At 55.3% G+C, this 21,018-nt stretch overlaps 3 protein-coding genes across 16 annotated transcripts; all 3 read left to right on the top strand.

Moving 5' to 3' along the window:
- The first annotated feature begins 11 nt into the window (after window positions 1–11).
- On the top strand, window positions 12–5,849 carry CCDC159 (coiled-coil domain containing 159). 10 transcript variants are annotated; one of them, XM_059160029.1, is made up of 13 exons: window positions 13–150; window positions 1,419–1,529; window positions 1,650–1,876; window positions 2,599–2,632; window positions 2,915–3,003; window positions 3,092–3,173; window positions 3,365–3,560; window positions 4,175–4,260; window positions 4,338–4,414; window positions 4,729–4,850; window positions 5,091–5,170; window positions 5,508–5,621; window positions 5,783–5,849. In XM_059160029.1, exons 1-13 carry the CDS (start codon window positions 57–59, stop codon window positions 5,785–5,787), a joined length of 1,317 nt encoding a protein of 438 aa, XP_059016012.1. In that variant the 5' UTR covers window positions 13–56; the 3' UTR covers window positions 5,788–5,849. The 10 variants fall into 10 exon arrangements, 9 of the variants coding, with proteins under 9 accessions (XP_059016019.1, XP_059016012.1, XP_059016013.1 ...); XM_059160030.1 differs by having other exon boundaries at window positions 14–150; window positions 4,193–4,260; XM_059160031.1 differs by having other exon boundaries at window positions 14–143; window positions 1,419–1,537.
- Window positions 5,850–6,001: 152 nt separating this feature from the next.
- Window positions 6,002–14,601, top strand: PLPPR2 (phospholipid phosphatase related 2). 5 transcript variants are annotated; one of them, XM_059160023.1, is made up of 10 exons: window positions 6,002–6,486; window positions 7,777–7,897; window positions 8,735–8,814; window positions 9,238–9,426; window positions 9,538–9,673; window positions 10,522–10,793; window positions 11,721–11,897; window positions 12,684–12,806; window positions 13,103–13,154; window positions 13,288–14,601. In XM_059160023.1, the coding sequence occupies exons 2-10, from the start codon at window positions 7,855–7,857 to the stop codon at window positions 13,629–13,631; spliced, it is 1,416 nt and encodes a 471-aa protein (XP_059016006.1). In that variant the 5' UTR covers window positions 6,002–6,486; window positions 7,777–7,854; the 3' UTR covers window positions 13,632–14,601. The 5 variants fall into 5 exon arrangements, with proteins under 5 accessions (XP_059016006.1, XP_059016011.1, XP_059016010.1 ...); XM_059160028.1 differs by having other exon boundaries at window positions 12,684–12,790; window positions 13,288–13,467; XM_059160027.1 differs by lacking the exon at window positions 7,777–7,897.
- Window positions 14,602–19,106: 4,505 nt separating this feature from the next.
- SWSAP1 (SWIM-type zinc finger 7 associated protein 1) lies at window positions 19,107–20,836 on the top strand. Its single transcript, XM_059160060.1, has 2 exons — window positions 19,107–19,374; window positions 20,129–20,836. The coding sequence occupies exons 1-2, from the start codon at window positions 19,117–19,119 to the stop codon at window positions 20,630–20,632; spliced, it is 762 nt and encodes a 253-aa protein (XP_059016043.1). The 5' UTR covers window positions 19,107–19,116; the 3' UTR covers window positions 20,633–20,836.
- Window positions 20,837–21,018: the final 182 nt, after the last annotated feature.

Raw genomic sequence — 21,018 nt, forward strand, 5'->3', positions numbered from 1 at the left:
TAAAATGTCAGCCCCACCCCTCTCTGTGACTCTACCTTCAGGCTTCGCGCGTTTTAATGCGATGGTGTCCCCACGGGATCAAATTTCAGCGTCACAGCTGGGGACTGGCTTCGCGGTCCTTGAGGGGAGAGCATGAGCAGGTGGTATGTGGTAGGTGGGGGTGGAAGGGGTTCTGGAGCCCCGCGGGCGCAGGATTCTCGCCCCGAGGGGCGGGGCTCAGATTAATGACCCCGCCCCCTTCCCCTCCAAGAATTCTCTTGGAGGCAGCGGGAGAAACACCTGACGCGGGAGGGGAAAGGGGAAGGTTAAGGGGAAGAGAAGGGGGCTCGACTGGGGACCTGCCTGCAGTTGACGCTCAGAAATGCATCTTCCCTTTTCCCTTTCAAGCCTCCCAGGGCTCCTCTGGTCCCATTTCCCAGGTTGTCAGTGTGACGTTAGAGGACACTTTCCCACCACTGTATGTCAGGTGCTGGCATAGGTTAATTTACTTAATCACAACAACCCAGTAAAGTGGCTAGTATGACATTCCATTTATACAGTTGGGGGCACTTGAGGCATGGACAGGTTCGGTTAAATGCCGACATCACACAGACGGGAAGGGGCAGAACAAAGATTCGAACCCAGGCCACTCAGCTGGAGAGTCCCCTGGCTTAATCATCATGTTGTACTGCCTCTGGAAATAAGGGCTTCCTGGGACAGTGATTCTGGAAGGGGTAGCCCAGAACATTGCGGGCAGAAGAAAAGCTCCCAAATCATAAGATGATTGTGAAGTGAGTGCTTAGGATACTGCCCAGCACTCAGTGAGGTGCTCAGAAAATAAGAGCTTAAAAAATGGATTAAGGAAGATTTTATAGAGCTGAGTTTCCTCGGATTCCCAGCCTCAGCTAGCACAGGGCTTCGACTCCAGTTCTGCTGACATTTACTAAATAGATATGCCTTGCCTCTCCTGCTCATACTCCATGGCTCCCACTTTACCTGGGGAGGCAGATCTAAATTCCCCAGTTTGGTTTTCAAGGCCTTGCTTGAGTTGACCTGCTGACCTCCCCCTGCTTCCTCTTGGACCCTACCTTCAGCCATCCTGAATTTACCAGCACACAGCATGCGGTTTGACACCTCCAAGCTTTTGTTCATGCTGTTTGCTGCCAGGAATGCCTTTCCATTAGTGCCCAGTGTTAAGATCCTTTTTTGCTTTTAGGCTCTTCTGAGGCCTCACTTTCTCCTGTGGGGGTCTTCTGGATCCTTCTCGCTACCCAGCCCAGTGCCTGGGGCTGGGATCATCTTTCATCCAGCTCCTGCTTCTGCCATAACTGGGAGGCCCTGTGTAGGGCTGAGACCTCTCTGGGGTATTAGGGAAGGTCTAGGAGTGTCAGGACTTGGGGGCTGGTCTCAGTGCAGCCCCCTGTTTCCCCCTGTTGAAGCGACCCTCTTCTGGCTGGCCTACCCCAGGACCCTGACTACTCTGCGCCCTGCTACTGCGCATCTCCCTTGCCCTCCAACGGGTGTTTGCCTGCTAACGGGAAGTGTGACAAGTACTGGGGTTTGTTGAGCGGCTTCCCTGGGGTTGGGGAGCTGGGAGGGGCTGGAGTGCTCTGGGTTGGTCCTCAGAAAGCCCTCACCACTTCATTCCCCCAACCACCCCCCCTGTTCAGGCTCTTCCTCAGACAAGACCTTGAATTATACAATTCACTGGTCCAGGACCCCAGAGCCAGAGATCGTGGGACCAGCTGCTTCTGAGAACACAGTGCCGAGTATAGACTGGAGGCTAGAGAGGGACTTGGAGCCTCAGTCATATGGGTCTCCCATCTTCCAGAGCCCAGACTCGCGGGAGCAGTGTAATGATCAGGACCTTCTGAAGAGGCATCACAACACCACTAAGGTCATCCCCACCTGGGAAACACCTCCCAGCCACACCACATTCTACCGCTGTGGGGCTTAGGGAAGGGACCCCGGGGGGAGGGGTGCGTCTTTCTCAGGAACCCTTATGATGTGTGACTTCAGCACCCAGAACAGCACCCAACGCTCAGCCAGCCCACACTAAAAATGTCTTAAATGAATGGATGAAGGGATGAATGGAGCGGATGTGTGGTTGTGTTTCTTAGTGAGTGATACAACCTGTGAGAGTTTCTGGACATGACTGCCTGTGGGTCTGTGGTTATGGCTGTGTGTCTGAGTTGAGTGTGAGTAGATGGTCTAAGGTTCTTAACCACCTGGTGTGCATGGCTGTGTCTGAGCTTGCATGGCTGTAGTTGTGTTTCAATGCTTATGTGCTGTTGTGCTTTGGGGCTGTGGGAGCTCCCTGGGAGATGTTGTCTATGTCATTTGCCCTTAAGGAGGAGGGCCATTACCTGAGCCCAGTCCAGACACAGGGCTCTGCAGATGTGCTGTTGGGGGCGGCCTCCAGGTCTGCACACACAGGGGACAAACCACAAGAGTATACTTCTGACCATGTGTGGGCTAGTGGGGGAGGGGTGCACTCGGGGTCTGGGACACCCAGGACTCAGCAGACCCAGTTCACACCCAACCCCATACAGTGGGTTGGGGTGTGCGAGGAGAAGCACAGGGATGGATTTCTACTACCCACATGTCCTCCTTTCCTAGAAGCCCTTGGAGACCAACTCTTCCAAAGTCAAAGGTGAGAAACTTCTCTCCCAACAAGACTATGTTTGGAAGACCCGCTGGTTTTACCCCCACCCTCTGTCCCAGCCTGGGAGGAGCCACACCACCCGTGCCCACTTAGCCCTCCCCCAGCCTCAGCTGAGTTTTGCCCCTGACCTTGGCCCATACTCCTGTCTCTCCCTCAACCTCAACAGCCTCCAACCCCTCACCCTCTCCTGAGCTTCTGCTGGTCTCTGACCTGACCTTGCCCCTGCCCCCACTCCTCCTAGCCTCAGCTGACCCTTACCTCTGCTCATAGTTAAGTCCACCATGATGATTCCTGACTCCCAGAAGCTCCTGCGCTGTGAACTGGAGTCACTCAAGGCCCAGCTACAGGCCCAGACCAAGGTGAGGCTCCTCTGCCCTGCCCTGGGCGACCTCTGGCCCTGTTCCCCCACACCTGCTCCTGCCCCCAACCTTGACCTCTTTCCCGCAGGCTTTTGAGTTCCTGAACCACTCAGTGACCATGCTGGAGAAGGAGAGCTGCCTGCAGCAAATCAAGATCCAACAGCTTGAAGGCGAGGACCGGCCAGGGGTTAAAGTCAGGCTGGAGGCTGGTCCTGCTGGGGTCAGCTGGGTTAGCCCGAAGTGAAAGAAGTTGGGTGGGTCTTGGGTCAGGGTCAGGTTCTGGTCAGGGTTAGGGCCAGGTGCATTCAAAGGTGGGCTCATGTGTGGTTGGGGCTCAGTCATGATCCCATCTAATCTGCAGAGGTGCTGAGTCCTATAAGCCGCCAGACAGAGAAGGAGGGACCCAAGTGGGGTGTGGAGCAGGGACGCCAGGAGCTGTATGGGGCCCTGGCTCAAGGCCTGCAGGGGCTACAGAAGACCCTGCGTGACAGCGAGGAGGTACAGAGGACCCGCACCACTCGCTGCCTGCAGCTGCTGGCCCAGGAGATCCGGGACAGGTGGGCGTCACCAGGAGGGCAGCCTGGAAGCTGTGGCAGAGAAGGGAGACCAAGGAGAGGGAGCTGGAGGTGGGATGTGGGATGAGACAAATAGGAGAGGCCGGAGTAAGGAGACCTGGGGGCCATGGAAGGTTTGAGGGACAAGATGGGGGGGGGGTGAGGAGGCAGTGGGGAAGTGTGGGAAGCTGGGAGGCCAGATGGCAGGAGGAAGGAGGAGGAAGACCGGAAGCTGGAGATGAGATGGGGAGGGAGGCCAGGAGATCAGGAAACTGGACATGATATGGGAAGCCGGAGGGAGGAGAGACTGAGGCTGGCAGATGCTGGGGAGTTTGGGAGGTCAGAGGGGCAGAAGGTGGGGAGACAGAGGCCAGACAATGAGAGGCTGAGAGAATGGGAGGCTGGAGGCCAGGAGGAGGGGACAAGGGGCTGGGAGATCGGAGGTGGGGGAGTAGAGGCAGGAGGGGCAAGGTTAACAGGCAGGTTGGGGAGGGGACAGATCCTAGGGGGATGGGAACATGACAGCTGGAGGAGGCTTGAGGAGGCGGGTGGGCAAAAGGGAGACCAGAAGACCAGGAAATAGAAGGCCAAAGGCTGAGCAGGGAATGTGGGTCTAGGCTGCACTGTCCCCTCAGCAAGAAGTTCCTGTGGGAGGAGCTGGAGCTGGTGCGGGAGGAGGTGACCTTCATCTATCAGAAGCTCCGTGAGTGCCTGGAGCCCACGGTCAGGAGGGGGGGTCCTTCTGCTGCTCTGGCCCCCCTGAGTCCCCTCCCCCCACAGAGGCTCAGGAGGACGAGATCACAGAGAACCTGGTGAACATCCAGAAGATGCAGAAGACACAGGTGAAGTGCCGCAAGGTGAGCGGAGAGGGCGGGGACCCTATGTGAGTCGGGGACATGGGACTCTCTGCTGGCCTCCACCGTCATACTGGAGCCAGAAGGACGGGTTCAAATCTCGGCTCTGCCACTTAGCAGCTGTGGGACTGTGGTCAAGTCACTTCACCTCTCTGGGCCTCAGTTTCCTTATCTGTGTAGTGGGTATGCTGCATGGACTGCGTGCAAAACACTTTGAGGGCCGTCTGACATATCATCAGTGCTAAATAAGGGTCGCTTTTCACCATTCTGGTTCTTACCACTGTTGTCTCACACACACTTCCCACCCCCGGCCTTAGGTCCTGACCAAGATGAAGCAGCAGGGGTATGAGACATCCAACTGGCCAGAGACGGAGGAGGTGCCATCAGGAGGCAGTGGCTCCTGGAGGGATGACCTCCAAAAGGAGCTGAGTGACATATGGTGATGCCCCGCCCCCACACTAACCTTTGACTCCTGACCTTCAACTGCCTTGCCTTCCCACCAATCAGATCCAGCAGTGACTACCAGAACTGGAACCCCCCACCACCCCACACCCGAGTCCAGGCCTCCCTCTCCCCCGGGGACTCACCTCCACCACCACCACCACCACCACCCCCCGCCCCTGGTCCCCGCCATGCCCCTCCCCCCACCCAGGACCCCCAGCTCCCTGTCTCCCTGCAGGTCTGCTGTGCACATGCTGCAGAACTCCTTTGATGGCCTCATATCCTCTGGGGGCTGCCTCAGGGCCTCGAACCTCAAGGGTGAGGGGGGATGAGGTGCACTCTGGGCTGTAGGGGGGTCATTCTCCAGTTTCACACATGGCGGTCATGTTCAGAGGCTATATTTGGGGGTCACATCTGTTGGGGTGTTTTGGGGCCCATTAAGATTTCCATCCCGGGGTCACTCAAGATCACTGGGATATTTTTAAAGGATCTGTGCCGTAAAATTCAAGGATCCCTGAGGTCGTCATACTTTGGTATCACCTTGGGTCACATTCAAGTGACGTAAGGGACACAGGCCCCTGATCACGATGCCACTCAAGGGTCACATTCAGGGTCTGTGGGTGAAAGGCCAGAATTGCACCTGTCGCTCCCGCAGGCTACAGGGGGCACCAAGGCCTGAGCCCTCTGCTCCCCTCCTGGGACTCAGACTCAGACTCAGACCAGGACCATTCCCAGCCACTCTTCATCAAAAGCCACTCCTTCCCATCTGGTACGGAACCTCCCCTGCCCTACCCCACCCTTTCTCTCCTGGCTTGCCCTCCAGTGCCACAGAAGGACCCTTGAAGCTCCCAACCTGGGCATCTGCTCCCTGATTTCCAGCCCTTGGGTCCTCAGGACTAAGCTGGGCCCTGACCCACTCTCTCTCCACAGCCTGAGCAGCCGGGACTGCTCTCCCTGAAGACCCCTCCAGAGAGAAAATAAACTAGCCAAGAACCTCTTCCACCTGTGGACTGTTGCTCCTGCTGCTTCCTGTGCCTGAGAATGACCACCCTCACACCCAGTTTCCTTTCCAGTGTTGGGGAGGGTGTGGGGACCCCAGATGCTGTTCAGAATGTGTAGGCTTAGGGGACAGTGTGAGGCCAGATTTAATAATAACAAGGTCAGGGGTCAGTCTGTCCAGATATGAGGATCCAGAGGGCCCTGGCACTCTAGTCTGCTGCCCCAAAGGGGAAACTGAGGCACAGGGAGGGAGGGTCGAGGTCCAGGGTCACGCTCGCACCCTGCCCTCCTCCTCCCCTCTGCGCCCCCACCGCCTAGTTCCCCCTCAACCTGCATCCTTCATTCCCTCCCAAATTTGTGCTAACACTCTTCGGCCCCACCGAGAGCAACAGAGGCCCCGCCCCGGATCATGCTAATGAGACGCCGCGAGTCCCCGCCCGACTGGGTTATGCACATTTGCATAACGCCAGGAGGCCCCGCCCCTCGCCCCTTCGCTGAGTCTGCGCGGCGCTGCCGGGCCGACGGCGTCTCCCATCTCCGTGTCCGCCCGCGGGGCCTGCGGTCCGTCAGTTCGTCCTGTCGCCCGGGTGACGTCTAAGCGGAGCGGGGGCTCAGACCGTGACAGCCTCGACCCGGTGAGGGAGAGGGGCTTGGGCCGCTCCCGGCATCCCCTCTCGCGGGCTACCGACCCTCGGTCTGTATGGTTCGGCCAGGGTTCGGCTCCTGCGGGTCGGGTCCCTTGTGGGTCCGGCGCAGGGAGGGGGAAGGGAGGCAGTGAGCTGGGGCTTGAGAACCGGCCTCGGGGAGGGGAGCGTGGAGATGGGGACCCCGGGCCGGTGAAGCCAAGCGGCAGGTGGTGAGGGTGACTGTGATTGTGTGCTTGTCATTTTGTGTCAGTGTGTGGTTGTGTAACTGTGATTGTGTGGCTCTGGGGATGCCTGTGTGGTGGATGGTCTGTGTGGTGGATGTGTGACTCTCCTGTGGCTGTGATTGTGTGGCTGTCATCACGGATGTCACTCTGAGGGTGTGTGTGGCTGTGTTGTTGTGACTGCTATCCCTGTGACTGTTGTGGGGCTGTCTCGGTGTCTGTACAGTTGTGTGCATATGACTGCCATTGTGTGTTCCTTCTGATGGTGTGTGGGGGCCCATTTCTATGTCTCAGTGTGTGGCTGTGATCATGCGCCTTTCTTGTGTGGCTCGGTGTGCAAATCCGTGTCGCGGTCCACGTATGTGCCCTTGTGGTGGCCATGTGGCTGAGCTCGTGGATGACATCGTCTCTCCTGTGAGTGTCAGTGTGGCTGAGACACTGTGAATGTGTGTGGCTGTCGCTGAGTGCCTGGTTGTTGGGGGTGTGACACCGTGACCGGTTTATGACCCCCATTGTGTGTGGTGACTCTTTTTGATGTAACTCTCCCATGTGTTGGCAGCTCTGAGGCTCTGTCCCTGGTGACAGGGGGGTGAGTGCTGGTGTGGGGCTATATGCGGGGCTGTGAAGTGTTTGAAGGACCTCCCCTTGTGTCCCTGTGACTGTGTTTGTGTGGGGGATTGTTTGATCTGTGTGGGTGTCTGTGACAGGCCGTGTGCACACTGTGCCATGTGTGTGAGTGTACAGTTGTGTGTTGTGGGTGTTGGGCACCTGTCTGAATGAGCAGGCCTGTCTTGTTCACCACCAGCAAAGTGCCTGTAACCCAGCAAGCACTGGCTCCTTGTTGGTGGGATGGACAAATTCTGTACTCTTTGTGTGTGTTGTGTGTGTGTGTGTGTATGTGTGTGTGTGGTGGTGGTGGTTGGGATGGAGGCCGTGGCTGAGTTGTATACTCTAGGGATGCCGGTATGTGTGATTGTGTCTCTGGAAGGGTGAGGGGCCGTGGCCACGTGGGCGTCTGAGATCTCTGGTGACCCTCGCCCCGCATGTCACACTGCAGAGCAAGCTGCGTGGATGGGGCACTGGACCCAGAGTGCCTACCCTCACCTTCCTGGGCCTCAGTTTCCACATCTGTGCAATGGGGTTGACCATCCCTGCCCTGCTGGCCGCCAGGAGCGGCTGTGAGTCTGTGGGTGTGGCGGAGGCCTGTGGGAAGCCATAGGGCCCTTTCACAGGTGAGGTCAGCCTGGGAGAATGGGTCGAGCAGGTGTGGCTCTGTTGGCCCCTCAGTGCTGGGGGCTGAGGTTCGATTGGGGGAAGAGGAGGCTTGTGGGGAGAAGATAGCCCCTTTGTGAGACAGCAAGGCTGACAGTCTGGGAGGAGGAGAAGAAGGGGAGGCATCTGGGATCAGAGGGCCTGGCCATCAGCACGAAACAGTCAAGGCGCAGCCCATGGGGACAGGAAAGAGAGGCCCTTGTGGGCCATGGGGAAAGGGACTCAGAGGAGGAATTTGGTGGGGGTGGGGGACACAGAGCATGGGGTCCCTTATAAAGTATTTGAGGAAAGAGGATGGGGTCCCCTAAAAACCCATGGGGGTGAGAACCCTTCTAAGTGGGCCCTTCTCTGTGGGAGAGGGGTTCCGTTTAGCTGGAGAAGTCTTTTCCAAGGGCTGAGGGGAGGTGACCTGTGTGGTAAGAAGGAGAGACCCTCCTAAAAGGCATGAGGTCTGAATCTCCTATGTGGGCTGTTGGGGGAGAAAACCACTGTAGAGCCTCTGGGATCCGGGCTGGGGATGGGCTGAGCTGCTTGTGTGGGGAGGCCTCCAAAGGGCAGGATCCTAGACATTCAGAGTCATGGCCAGAAGGTACAGTGGGTGGAACCAGGGCTCCTTTGTAGTAGTTCTGGGGTGGCGGTGGGGGTGGGGGTCATGGTGTGGCCAGAGGACTCTACTCAGGCAGGTGACCGGAGCCTCCCCCAGGCCCCGCCCTGGCGGTCCCATTCCCTACCCACGTCCACAGGCCCAGCCTTCACCATGGCAGGAGGGAGACCTCAATCGAAGAGGAGTTTCTCCATCATTCCCTGCTTTGTCTTCGTGGAGGTGAGAAACCCAGTAACTATCTCCCTGCCCCTGATCCGCCCGTCTGCACCCCAGACTTGCTCCCAGACCCTTAGTGGGGAGGAGGCGCGTTCCGAAGGGACACTCCCAGGGTTCCAAGCCCGCTCTGTCCACCCTTAGCGCAGAACTCTGGGTACCTCCCATCCTCTCTTGAGTTCAGCTTCCTTGGCTGTCAAAAAGGCGTCATCAGAGTCCCTTTCTCCTAGGGCAGTTATTAAGGTAAGATGTATTAATTCACGGAAGGGGTTTAGTATCATGTCCTGCCCCCAGTGAGGATTGTACTTCTGGGAGCTGCCAGCACTTCTGCCAGTAGTAGTATCTTTTCCTCGGTTGGTCACCATGGCCCCAGCCTGGACCTGACCTTGTCTCTTCTCTCTCTGTCCCCCTGCCATGACTGGGTGGCAGTCAGTGCTTCTGGGCATCGTGGTCCTGCTTGCTTACCGCCTGGAGTTCACGGACACCTTCCCCGTACACACCCAAGGGTTCTTCTGCTATGACAGTACCTATGCCAAGCCTTACCCAGGGCCTGAGGCTGCGAGCCGAGTACCTCCTGCACTCATCTATGCCCTGGTCACTGCTGGGCCCACCCTCACGGTGAGACTGGGGATAGCCTTGGTCAGACCCAGATGGCAGGAGGGCCAGGTGGAGGTGGGTGGAGGGTTGGCTTTGAAGGCCAGGAAGACCCCGCCTTGATCTTGCCCACAGATCCTGCTGGGGGAGCTGGCGCGTGCCTTTTTCCCTGCGCCACCCTCAGCCATCCCCATCATCGGGGAGAGCACCATCGTGTCGGGGGCCTGCTGCCGCTTCAGCCCCCCACTGCGGAGGCTGGTCCGCTTCCTGGGTGAGTGATGCAGCCAGGGGGTCAGCTATGCAAACGAGGTACGGGCGAGGTTCAGCCATAATAAGAATTTTATGGGGAAGAGGGCCTAGAACTGCCCTGGTGATGACCTCGAGAGGCAAAGAGGGATGTGGGTAAGGCCAGGCACAGTGGAGGGTCTAGGCACAGTGGTAGGCCTACGCCAACCGTGGTGGCAAATTCAGGGCCCCAGATTGCTACAAGGAGAGTATCAAGGCAGAAAATGGGGACATGGGCCCAGGCCAAAGACCAGCCCAACCTCTATCCCACCCCAAGCAGGAGAATGAGAGCCTGGTGGTGGTGGTGGGGGGGTCCCCCAGCCACAATGAGTGGCCATGGTGTAGGAGAAGGACAGAGCTCATCCAAAATGGTGGTCCCTATGACAGAAGACTGGAGCTCTAGCTCTAGTTGATTGTTGACCCAGGGAAAAAGTGATCAACTCAATAACAGTGAGCCCAAGGCAGGTGTATAAAGAGGCCCAGAAATACCACCAGGATGGTCTTCGGAGATTTCAGGCAGGAGCCCAGTCCTGATGTTATGCTGCTGAGGGGTCCTAGCCCAACTACACTGGAGTTCCAGGGAAGGACCCACTCCTGAGATGGTAGCAATCTAAGGGGGACAGAAGCAAGAGGCTCAGGGTGCCATCACGTTCGTCCCAAGGGGGGAGGACCTTGGCCCAGGGATAATGGGCTATGGCTTTAGGGGGATTCGCTGCTGTGCTTTAATGATGGTCACAGGAACAAGGTGCCCGGATGAACCACAGGGGCTCACAGGAGGAGGGCCCTGGGGTATCAGGGGCCCAGCATGAACTCTCTCTCCCACTTCACCCCCAGGGGTCTACTCCTTCGGCCTCTTCACCACGACCATCTTCGCCAACGCGGGGCAGGTGGTGACCGGCAACCCTACACCGCACTTCCTGTCGGTGTGCCGCCCCAACTACACGGCCCTGGGCTGCCTACCGCCCTCGCCCGACAGGCCAGGGCCTGACCGCTTTGTCACCGACCAGGGTGCCTGTGCCGGCAGCCCCAGCCTGGTGGCCGCTGCGCGCCGTGCCTTCCCCTGCAAGGATGCCGCCCTTTGCGCCTACGCAGTCACCTACACAGCGGTGAGCCCCAGAATAGGGGCACAAAAGTGGGAGGGGGGCGGCCAATGGGCAGGAGGCCACTCTGGACTGGAAACTCTGATTCCTTCCCAGGATAAAGTCACACTCCAGAGCTGTGACACTGCCCTGAGGGTGGTCCCACTCTGGGGCAGGAAGGTCCATGCAGACTACCTCTTTTGAGTCTGGCCACGCCCCCTGGTCCGGGAATGCCACACCCAAGGGAGGTTGTTGGCTCCGCCCCATGGGACCAAAACACTGTTCCTGGAGCCCTGTACTCCATTCCCTGGAGCCTAGCCATACCCCTGATGCTACAGGTCCCTAAATTTTGGCTGGGAGACTAGGCAGTTGGGCTTTCAATTCGGTCCCCTGGAGCTTGGGAGGGAGGACCCTCCCCCAACCTCCCCATCCCGCTTTGTCCTTGCCCTTTCAAGATCTGGCCACGCCCCCGACTTGACTGACTGGGACTTCCTCTGTCCCCAGCCTTTTCTTGGTTCGCACCTCCTGTTGCTTTGCCTCCTTTTTCTGGCGTCCAGGACTAATTAGTTTCTTCTTGTCAGTGGATCCCTGGGGCTTGGGGGTTCCACCTCCTGGAGTTCCTGGACCTGCCCCCCTGGGCCTTGACTCCACGCTCCGGTTCTGAAGCGGTGGGCTGACCTAGCAAGCATCTTTCTCCATCTGTGACTGGTCCTGGGGAGTCCTGGGCCCCCGACTCTGTCCACTGCCCTTTTGTGTCCAGACCACACCCCTATCCCTGAAAGGGCCCGCTGGGAGTTCACGTCTCCATCCACGAACTCCAGTCCCCCTGGCTCCGTAGCTCCTGGCCACACCCTCCAGCCCCAGTGCCATTCCCAGGGATTCTGGCCACGCCCTCCAGCCCGGAAGGCGGTAGCCACCTGCCATGCGTCCCCCTGATTGGTCTGGCTCCCACAGATGTACGTGACTCTCGTGTTCCGCGTGAAGGGCTCCCGCCTGGTCAAACCCTCGCTCTGCCTGGCCCTGCTGTGTCCCGCCTTTCTGGTGGGCGTGGTCCGCGTGGCGGAGTACCGCAACCACTGGTCGGATGTGCTGGCCGGCTTTCTGACAGGCGCTGCCATCGCAACATTTCTGGTGAGCCACCTTGCCATCCCATTCATACCAGTATGGGAGACCCTCTGTGAGCTCTCTGACCCGAGAAGCTGGGCCTCACGATAGTGAAGGGTGTGGACTCTCTGTGACCTTGGGCGAGTGCCTTTACATTACCCTGCCTGGATGTTTTTATCTGTGAAATGGGATGACAGGACCAGGGTATGTAGAGTGAGGTCCTTGCTTTGAGTGCAGAATTTGAAGGCCCACTGAAACACTGAGTAATCAAGATAAATAATGTTTTAATGACATATTTTTTAAAAACCAAAAGTAGGGACGCCTGGGTGGCTCAGTCGGCTAAGTCGCTGCCTGCAGCGCAGGCCATGATCCCAGGGTCTTGGGATCGAGTCCCACAACTGGCTCCTTGTTCAGCGGGGAGCCTGCTTCTCTCTTTGCCTCTGCCTGCTTGTGTGCATGTGCTCTCTCTCTCTCTCTGACAAATAAATAAATAAAATAAAATCTTAAAACAAAACAAAAACCGAAATTAATGCAATAACACGTGATGTCCAAAATATCCAAAACTTAAAAGACAGCACCAGATCCTGCCTTTGCACCACTTGGCCTTACTTGCCTCACCCTGTCATGGCCTGTGGAATAGATAATAATAGTACCTACCTCTTAGTAAGGTGGAAAGAACAGTGCTTGGCACATAAATGTATTGGAAAATGTTAACTGAAAACCTGAGCCTCAGTTTCATTATCTGAAAAATGGGGATGCCACTCCTACATTATTGGCTTCAGGCCTCAACATGCCCCTCTCACTCTGTCCCAGGTCACATGTGTCGTACACAACTTCCAGAGCCGGCGGCCCTCTGGCCGAAGGCTCTCCCCCTGGGAGGACCTGGGCCAAGCCCCCACCATGGACAGCCCCCTCGAAAAGTTAAGTGTGGCCCAGGTAAGGGGGGCCGGGGTCTGATCCCGGCTGGAGAGGGTGGTAGATGGAAGGGGACCGAGGAGGCAGGAAGTCAGGCAAGAGGTGGGGGTCTCCAGGCCTTGGGGAGGTAGAGGGATTGCTCGTCTTTGTGGACCTTGGTCCTGGGGGACAGTCACACAAAATAGAAGGGTGTGTTTTGATTAATCCGGAAAACTCTAGGTCTTTTCCACCAGCTCTCTGCCTGATGAGCCCCTCATGGCTGTGGCCAGTGGGGCCCAGGGGGCCACTAGCCCCTTCCCTCTGCCTCTTTGTCTCAGGAACCCGAAGCCTGCAGGCCGCATTCGACACCGGCACGGCTCACCCCATCCAGTGAGTGTCGAGGGAGTGGGGGGATAACCGGGGGGACTTCCAGGTCGCAGTCACTGCCACAGAGGTCTCGCCTATGCTCTCGTGGCCCCCTCCCAAGCTTTCTGATCCCCTGACCTCTGACCCTGACCCCCAGAGTCGCAGAACTGTGCCCGCCGTGGCCACCTGATCCCCAGCTGCGTGTCCTCCAGGGCTCCAGCCATGTGTTCGTCGCCCCGTGTGCCCCGCCCTCGATTGAGGTCTGAGCCGACGCCCCTGCCCCTGCCCCTGCCCCTGCCAGCACCAACCCCCAGCCAGGGTCCCTCACCCTCCTCCCCCGGGCCTGGGGGGCCGGGTGGGGGTGGCGGACGTGGTCGGAAGTTGCTGCTGCCCACACCCCTGCTTCGGGACCTGTACACCCTTAGCGGACTCTATCCCTCCCCCTTCCACCGGGACAACTTCAGCCCTTACCTGTTTGCCAGCCGTGACCACCTGTTGTGAGGCCCCCGATGCCCTCTCAGAATCTGCCAGGCCCCCTTTCCTTCCCGCCACACGTGTGGGTGCGTGTGCCATGTGAGTGCCAAAGCCCTCTGTGCACAAACCAGCCCGACCTAGGCATTAGAGGCTGGCTGGAAGGACATTTGGGGGGCCCCCTGCCTCTCTTGCCCTCTGGGATACCCAAGTGGGCATTACTGGGAGGTGGGCCCTTGCCCCTAGGATTACTCTTTTAAGGGCCAAAACCTGACCCCATTGGCCATTGCTCAGCCAATGGGAGCCCCCGGTTCTAAAATTTCTACTTAAAAGTAGTTTACTCCAGCCAGTGGGAACCTCCCCTCATGTCTTAGAATCCTCAGGCAAGAGGGTAACTCCAGTTAGTGTTCAGCGTCTGAACAACCAATAGGAGTCCTTGGTTTTCAGAATTTCTAGGATGGGTGGGTATGATTCCAGTCAATGGGGGACCGCCAATGTCTAAGGACAAGCAAAGAAGAAGGAGATGGGGTCATCCTTTGTCATCGGGTCCTCTATCAGATTCAGAAGAGTCCAGCTGGAGCATGGGGGGCAGGCTCCCCCATGGCAGGGTCCTTGGGGCACCCCTTCCTCTCTTAGCCCCTCCCCCATGTGTAAACTCTCACTCAGTCCCTCCTAACTCCCAACTTATACAGGGCTTGCCCCAGTTCAGAGGTTTTGGGGTTCAGGGTGCTGTCTCCCCTTGTCTGTGCCCAGATCACCCCAAACCCTTCTGTTATTAGGGCTATGGGAGGAGACTTTTTTTGCCTTGGAATCTGCCCTTGTTCTTTCCACTGCCCCCCATCCCGGGCCCCAGCCTCCTGCAGATGTGCCATCATGGGGGGTATGGGTGGAGCAGAGAGGGCTCCCCTGCCCCAGGCAGCCAAAGGCAGTGGGCAGAGGAGACACTGCCCCCCTTTCCTGCCCCCTCCTTATCTTTAATAAAGACCTGTTTGTAACAGAAGTTTGGCCACCTGCCTTCCTCCTCCCCCAGGTGTTGGGGCGTAGAAGAATTTAATCATTGGTATGTAGCCAAGGTGAGACTGGGAGTGTGTTTATTGTCACAGTGGATCTGAGAGTGATTATGGAAAAGCAGTGTGGGGTCACTGAGCCAGCGACTTTAAATCGTGGCTCAGCATTTCCTGGTTGCATGTTGCATGACCTCGGGAAAGTTAATTAACCTCTCTGTTCTATTGTTTCCTTATCTGTCGAATGCAGACAGCACCACAAGCTACATGTAAGGCACAAAAACACCTAGTGAGGGGCCTCACGTGACTGTCTCCTCCAGGCACCTAGCCTGTTTCTGACTATGGCCTGGGTGCTGAGGACACAGGGAATAGGGTGAAGGCACTAAGAGCCCACATGCTAACCCCCTAGCTGCATGGATGGGAGCAAGGGTTCTACTTGTGACATCGTGCTGAGATACAACCCTTGAGGACCCAGTGGAAACCAGGAGGCATGAAGGCACAGACCTCCTCACAACTCCATCATGGCTCTGAAGGGCTTCCAATTGGCCACTCGGGGCATGGAGTCATTCAGGAACAGGAAAAGTGTTCTCTGATTCCCTCCCCTCCATTCTATTCATTCATTCATTCATTCATTCATTCATTCATTCAGCAAACACTATGGATCACCTACTGTGTGCCAGGTGCTGCATTGTAGGCACAGGAGCTGTAGCAATGAACAGAACGGACACAAATTTCCACATCAGAGGGTCAACACTCTAATACATGAGACAGACAACAAGATAAATAAACTAGATACAGAGTCACAATACCAAATCCCAAAAAGGTCTGAAAAGCAAAATGGTTTCACAACCCATTTGTGGCAAAATCTGGCCTTTACGGATAGAAGGTTATTATAGCTTTTATTTATTGAAACTTATGTGAGTATTCTTATGTTTCATTCCAGATAAAGTGTTTGATTTTGAGATGTTATCCCAGGCCCCACTAGGGATGCAATACAGAGTATTATACCATAGTACCTTTTTTAAAAATCTGAAAAATTCTGAATTCCAAGCTCTTGGACCAGGGGTTCAGGTCAAGGTTTGGGATCTCTGACATATTAAATATTGATAAGTGATAGGAGAAAATTCAAGCTAGAGAAGACAATGGGACAACTTTGGGATGGGGGCACAGTTTGCAATTTAAAGAGGCATGAAGGAGGGAAGAAAGAGCCATGTAAATATGGCGGGGGAAGGAAAGTTTGAGGCAGAGGGAACAGCAAGCACAAAATCCCTGAGGTGGGAATGAGCCCTCCGTGTTCAGAGAACAGTGAAGACGCCTATGCAGCTCAGCTGAGCTAGGGAAGAGACAGGTAGAGGGAGAGGAGATGGGGTAGGTGTTGGGGCTGATTTTTGGGCATGGGAAAGGAGGTGGGAGCATGAGAGGGCTTAAGGCAGAGGAGGATGGAATCACGGAGCCCCCTTCTTCACAAGACAGATCTCCTACTTTCAGGCATCGTACCTCTGAGGGCCATGTTTCCTCCTGTCCCACAGCTACCTCCCCGCAGGCAGGAAAGAAGCAAAACTTCAGCACAGAGGACAGCACTCCATCCAACCCCAGCTAGCGCTGTCCGCGGTCCTGAAATCAAGTGCTGGCCAAGAAAGGGTCAAGTGGGGACTGCCAGACACAAAGAAGCGTTCAGGTCTGCTAGAGAAGGTGGAGACAGCTGGCCTTGCCTTGTCCACACCCCCATCCCAGGTTCGATAATTTTAGGTAGAAAATCCAGACTAAGGTAGACGTACTTATTCAAAACACTTCTCAACATGCCCCTGCAGGTTCCACGGAATCTCTAACTCAATGCAACCAAAACTGAGTTCTGGTTTAAAATGTAAGTCAGGGGGGCACCTGCGTGGCTCATTGGGTTGAAGTCTCTGCCTTCGGCTCGGGTCATGATCCCAGGGTCCTGGGATGGAGTCCCACATCGGGCTCTCTGCTCAGTGGGGGGCCTGCTTCCTCCTCTCTCTCTGCCTGCCTCTCTGCCTGCTTGTGATCTCTCTCTGTCAAATACATAAATAAAATCTTTAAAAAAAATAAAATGTAAATCAGACCACAACCCTCCTCTGCTCAAAGCCTCTTGTGGCTGGCTCCCCATGCATTCTGGTAAAAGCCAAAGTTCTCCCAGTGCTTCAGGGCCTTTGCACTTAGAGGTGCTACCACTTGAAATGTTCTTCCCCCTCACATCGACATGGTTTGCTCCCTCAGCTCCTTCAAGTTTTTTCTCAAATGTCACCTTCTCAGTGAGGCCTGCTCCTACCACTCTATTCCAAATTGCAAAAACCAAACAACTGGTCCTTCCAGCTCTTTTTTACCCTGTGCAAAATTTGTTTTGCATACACTTGTCATCCACTCACAGACTATTTAAATTCCCCATTATGCTTAGTGGCCATTAGCTTCTCCCTCACTAGGATTTAAAAAAAAAAAAAAAGTTATTTATTTATTTATTTATTTGAGAGAAAGAGCATGAGTGGGGGGAAGGGGCAGAGAGAGAGGGAGAAGCAGACTCCCTGCTGAGTAGGGAACCTGATGCAGGGCTTGATCTCAAGACCCCAAGATCACAACCTAAGTCAAAGGCAGATGCAAAAAAGACTGAGCCACCCAAGCTCTCTTAGTTTTCTCTTAGGCCCTCTTAGTTGTCTTTTCACTCCTGAAGCCCTGATGCCTAGAACAGTGCCTGGCACACAGTAGGTGCTCAATAAAATTTTATTAAATGAATGAATGAGTCACTTGATGCTGAAAAATGAGGGAGAAACAGACTGATTGAGCTGTTTACTCTCCTGTCCCTTCACACTTTGGTCCTCCATTCTCCTGGGAGCTTCTCTACAGCAAGGGTCCTTCCATCAGGACATGAAGACAGCATCTGAGAAGGGACAGGAGGAAGTGCTATGTGTACAAGAAATATGCCAAACATCTGCATCTCTGCCAACTTACTCAGTCTACATTTATGAGTACCTGTCGTGTGCTGGGTGCTGTTCTAGGAGCTGGTGGGGGGGCGGCTCAGCAATGAGCAAAAGAAATTCCCTGGTGGAGCTGGCGTTCTAGTGATGAGAGAGGCAATAAGGACATAATATTGTGTAATATATATAATATAATAATGTGTGTAGAGAGCGCTGCGGGCACATTAGCTGAAAGGAAATGTATCTATGTGCGTGTGCGCGCGTGTGTGTGTAATAGCAATGGTATGGCTGTATCAGAGTGTGTTTTAATGTGTGTGCAAGGGAAAGGGTGTGGGGACGTAAATGTGGGAGAAAGTGTGCATGGGATGCTTTGTGTCAAGGTAGGATAGGGCTGTGAACATGTGGGTTCTGGAAGTAGAATATATGCAGAGATGCCATGGTTTGTGTGTGTGTGCGCGCGCGCGCACGTGTGCGTGTGTGGAGAGGGTTGTGGAGGCGCCTGGCTGTGTGGGTGGGTGTATTGGGGGATGCTGTGGATCTGTTTTCTGGCCCCAGAGAGAGAAAGACCAGGAAATATCAGTTCAGCCCCGCCCCCCTGGGTCTCCTGGCAACAGCACCACTTTGAAGTTACCAGGAGACAGAGTTGCCAGGGCAACAGGGGTGAGTGGCAGCTCTGGGGCGAAGTCTGGGTGAGGAGATCCAGCCAGCCAGCCATCACTTAATCACTCACCTTGTTCCTCCTCCTTTCCCAGTTTCTCATCAGTCCTACCTTCCTTTCTTCATTCATTCGTTTAACAAGCATATATTAAGAATGTACAATGATCTAGTTACTGTTCCGGGAGCTGGAGGCACCTAAGTGAACAAGACAAACAAGCTCTCTGCTTTGGCTGTCCCTCAGTCTTCCACCCTCTATGTGTGTCTTTGTCTCTTCTGGCACCTTTGGTCTATGGTCATGCCTGTCCCCCTCACTCCAAGTAAAACCCCGGGAGTCCCAGGCCAAAGAGGAAGCCAGCTGAGACTCCTCTTCTCACAGACCCTCAGAGGTTGCCCACGAATGTTTCTGAGCCTGCAGCCTCCAACACAAGCTGTGCCAATACTAAGGTGCAGAGAAAGAAACAAGCTTCTCCATCACTCACTTTCTTAGTTGTCATTGGGTGACATCAGCAGAAACACACACAGACACACTCATCGCAGTATTTCTCTGAGCTATCATGAGCTCCATTTTACAGGTGAGCAGACTGAAGCTAGGAGACTTTAAGTAATGTGTCAGTGATTAGGGCCTGTATTCTTCAACTCTTGACCCTTATATTTGTCTGATTAGCTGATTAGCTCACAATAATAATATTCGTGCTGCTTCCTCAGCCGACTTGGGCAAAGGGCCTTTTCTCCCTGAAACGCCTCCATTCCTGCTCCCTCAAACTAAGTTATTTGCCCCTTCATCGGGGGAGGAGCTAGTAAAGGCCAATCTAACTTTGACGGCAGACCCACGAACCAATGGAGAAGCTAAATTCATTATAACCAATGAGACCTCGGTTTGGGCGGGCTTAGGGGGCAGAAACGGGCCGCTGATTGGACGGAAGTATGTTGCTAATGGCGGAGGCGCTGAGGCGGGTGCTAAACCTGGGAAACTCTGCAGAGTCCGAGTCGGAGTATACAGCAGAGGCTGGATCGCCTTTGCTGCTGCTCGGCGGTCCAGGGTCTGGAAAGACGGCGCTGCTATTCGCGGCGGCCCTGGAAGCGGCAGGAGAGGGCCGAGGCCCCGTCCTCTTCCTGACCCGGAGGCCTCTTCAAAGCCTGCCCCGCGGGAGAAGAGCGGCGCTCGACCCCCTGCGGCTACAGGTAGCGGAGGGGTGGGACCAAAGGCGGATAGTTAGTACCCGAGCGGATTGAGGGTTGAATGACAGGTAGACAGACCAATGGAGGGGACGAAGGAAGAGCGAGCCGGAGCGGCCATTGTGGGGCGGAGTCATGAGATAACGGGGGAGTGGGGAGGATGGGGGCGGGACCACAGGTACAATCTTTGTTAAGATTGGGAAACTGTCCGGTGAGGGGACGGAGTTAGCGAAAGGAGACGCTTGCGTCTGAAAGCAGAAGGTAAGAGGTTGGGCTAAACCAGTGTCTTTTTTGGACGCGGGGTTTTCTTTCGGGGCCAATCTGGAGGTTCCACTACGAACCTACCAGCGGGTTTTCCGTGGAAAGATTGCCTTAGTGACCTGGCCAAAAAACTTACCAGTTCTCCGCTAATAGGGGTAATGGTAAATGCAGGTTAAAAAAAGGGGGTGGGGGTGCCTGGCTGGCTCAGTTGGTAGGGCATGAGACTTTTGATCCCAGGTTTTTAAGTTCCATGCTCACCCACCTTTGGTGTAGAGATTACTTAAAAATAAAATCTTTTTATATAAAAAAAGGGGGGAGGAGGTGGGGGTGGGTACGAATAGAAAAGTATTCGACCAGTCGGAGCTGCTTCACTCTAGAAACAGGTATCTGGGACCTGAGAGCTTAGCGCAGGAAAGTATACAGGGCAGTAGGGCAGCTATAGCTGGGAGCCTGGCTTTCTGGGCTGAATATGGTCTTTTCCTTTGTTTCCTCCCTTTAGAAGATCCGCTTCCAGTACCCACCGTCAACCCATGAACTCCTTCAGCTTCTGTGCTCTGCCCATGAGGCCCGGGGCCCAGCCCCCTCCCTCCTGCTGCTGGATGGCCTGGAGGAGTACCTAGTGGAAGACTTGGGGCCCCAGGAAGCGGCGTACTTGGCTGCCCTGCTTCTAGACACAGCTGCCCACTTCAGCCACCGGATTGGGGCTGGCCAGGGCTGTGGGCTCATTGTGGCCCTCCAGATCCAGGAAGAGGGAGACAGTGGGGAAGCCCTGCAGCTGTCGCTGGTCCAGCGGTATTTCCCTGCCCAGTGCTGGCTGCATGTGGATGCATCAGGGCCAGGACAGCACTGCCTCCGAGCCTGCCTGGATCCAGGCGGGCAGGGTCCCAGAGCAGAGTGGTGGTTGGCTTTCCGACCAGATGGAGAGATGACAGTCACCCCATGGCCTGCCCAGGCCGGTAAGCCCAGCTCAGACAAAGGTTCAAGTTCTGAAGGCCAGCCTTGAGTTTTGGAATGTGCCCAACCTCTCTATGCCTCGGTTTCCCATGGCGGGAATACTTAACTTCAGGGACATGTGCAGATTCAAAGACCTAAAGAATATAAAGTGCCTTTTCTCTTTTGATAAATAGCATTATCATGTACTTATTTTGCCCAGTCAGCATATTGTTTTGCTTTTTGAATTTTATAAAAAGTTTCATGATAAATGTAATATTCTGAGACTTTCTTCTTCTCCCACTCAGCATTGTTATTAAGATCAGGCCATGGGCACTTGGGAAGCTCAGTGGGTTAATGAAATCTTTTTTTTTTTTTTTTTTAAGACATTTTTTATTTATTTGACAGACAGGGATCACAAGTAGGCAGAGAGGCAGGCAGGGGGTTGGGGAAAGCAGG

This window comes from Mustela lutreola, chromosome 2 (assembly GCF_030435805.1).
Source record: "Mustela lutreola isolate mMusLut2 chromosome 2, mMusLut2.pri, whole genome shotgun sequence".
In the NCBI taxonomy this organism is placed as follows: domain Eukaryota; kingdom Metazoa; phylum Chordata; class Mammalia; order Carnivora; family Mustelidae; genus Mustela; species Mustela lutreola.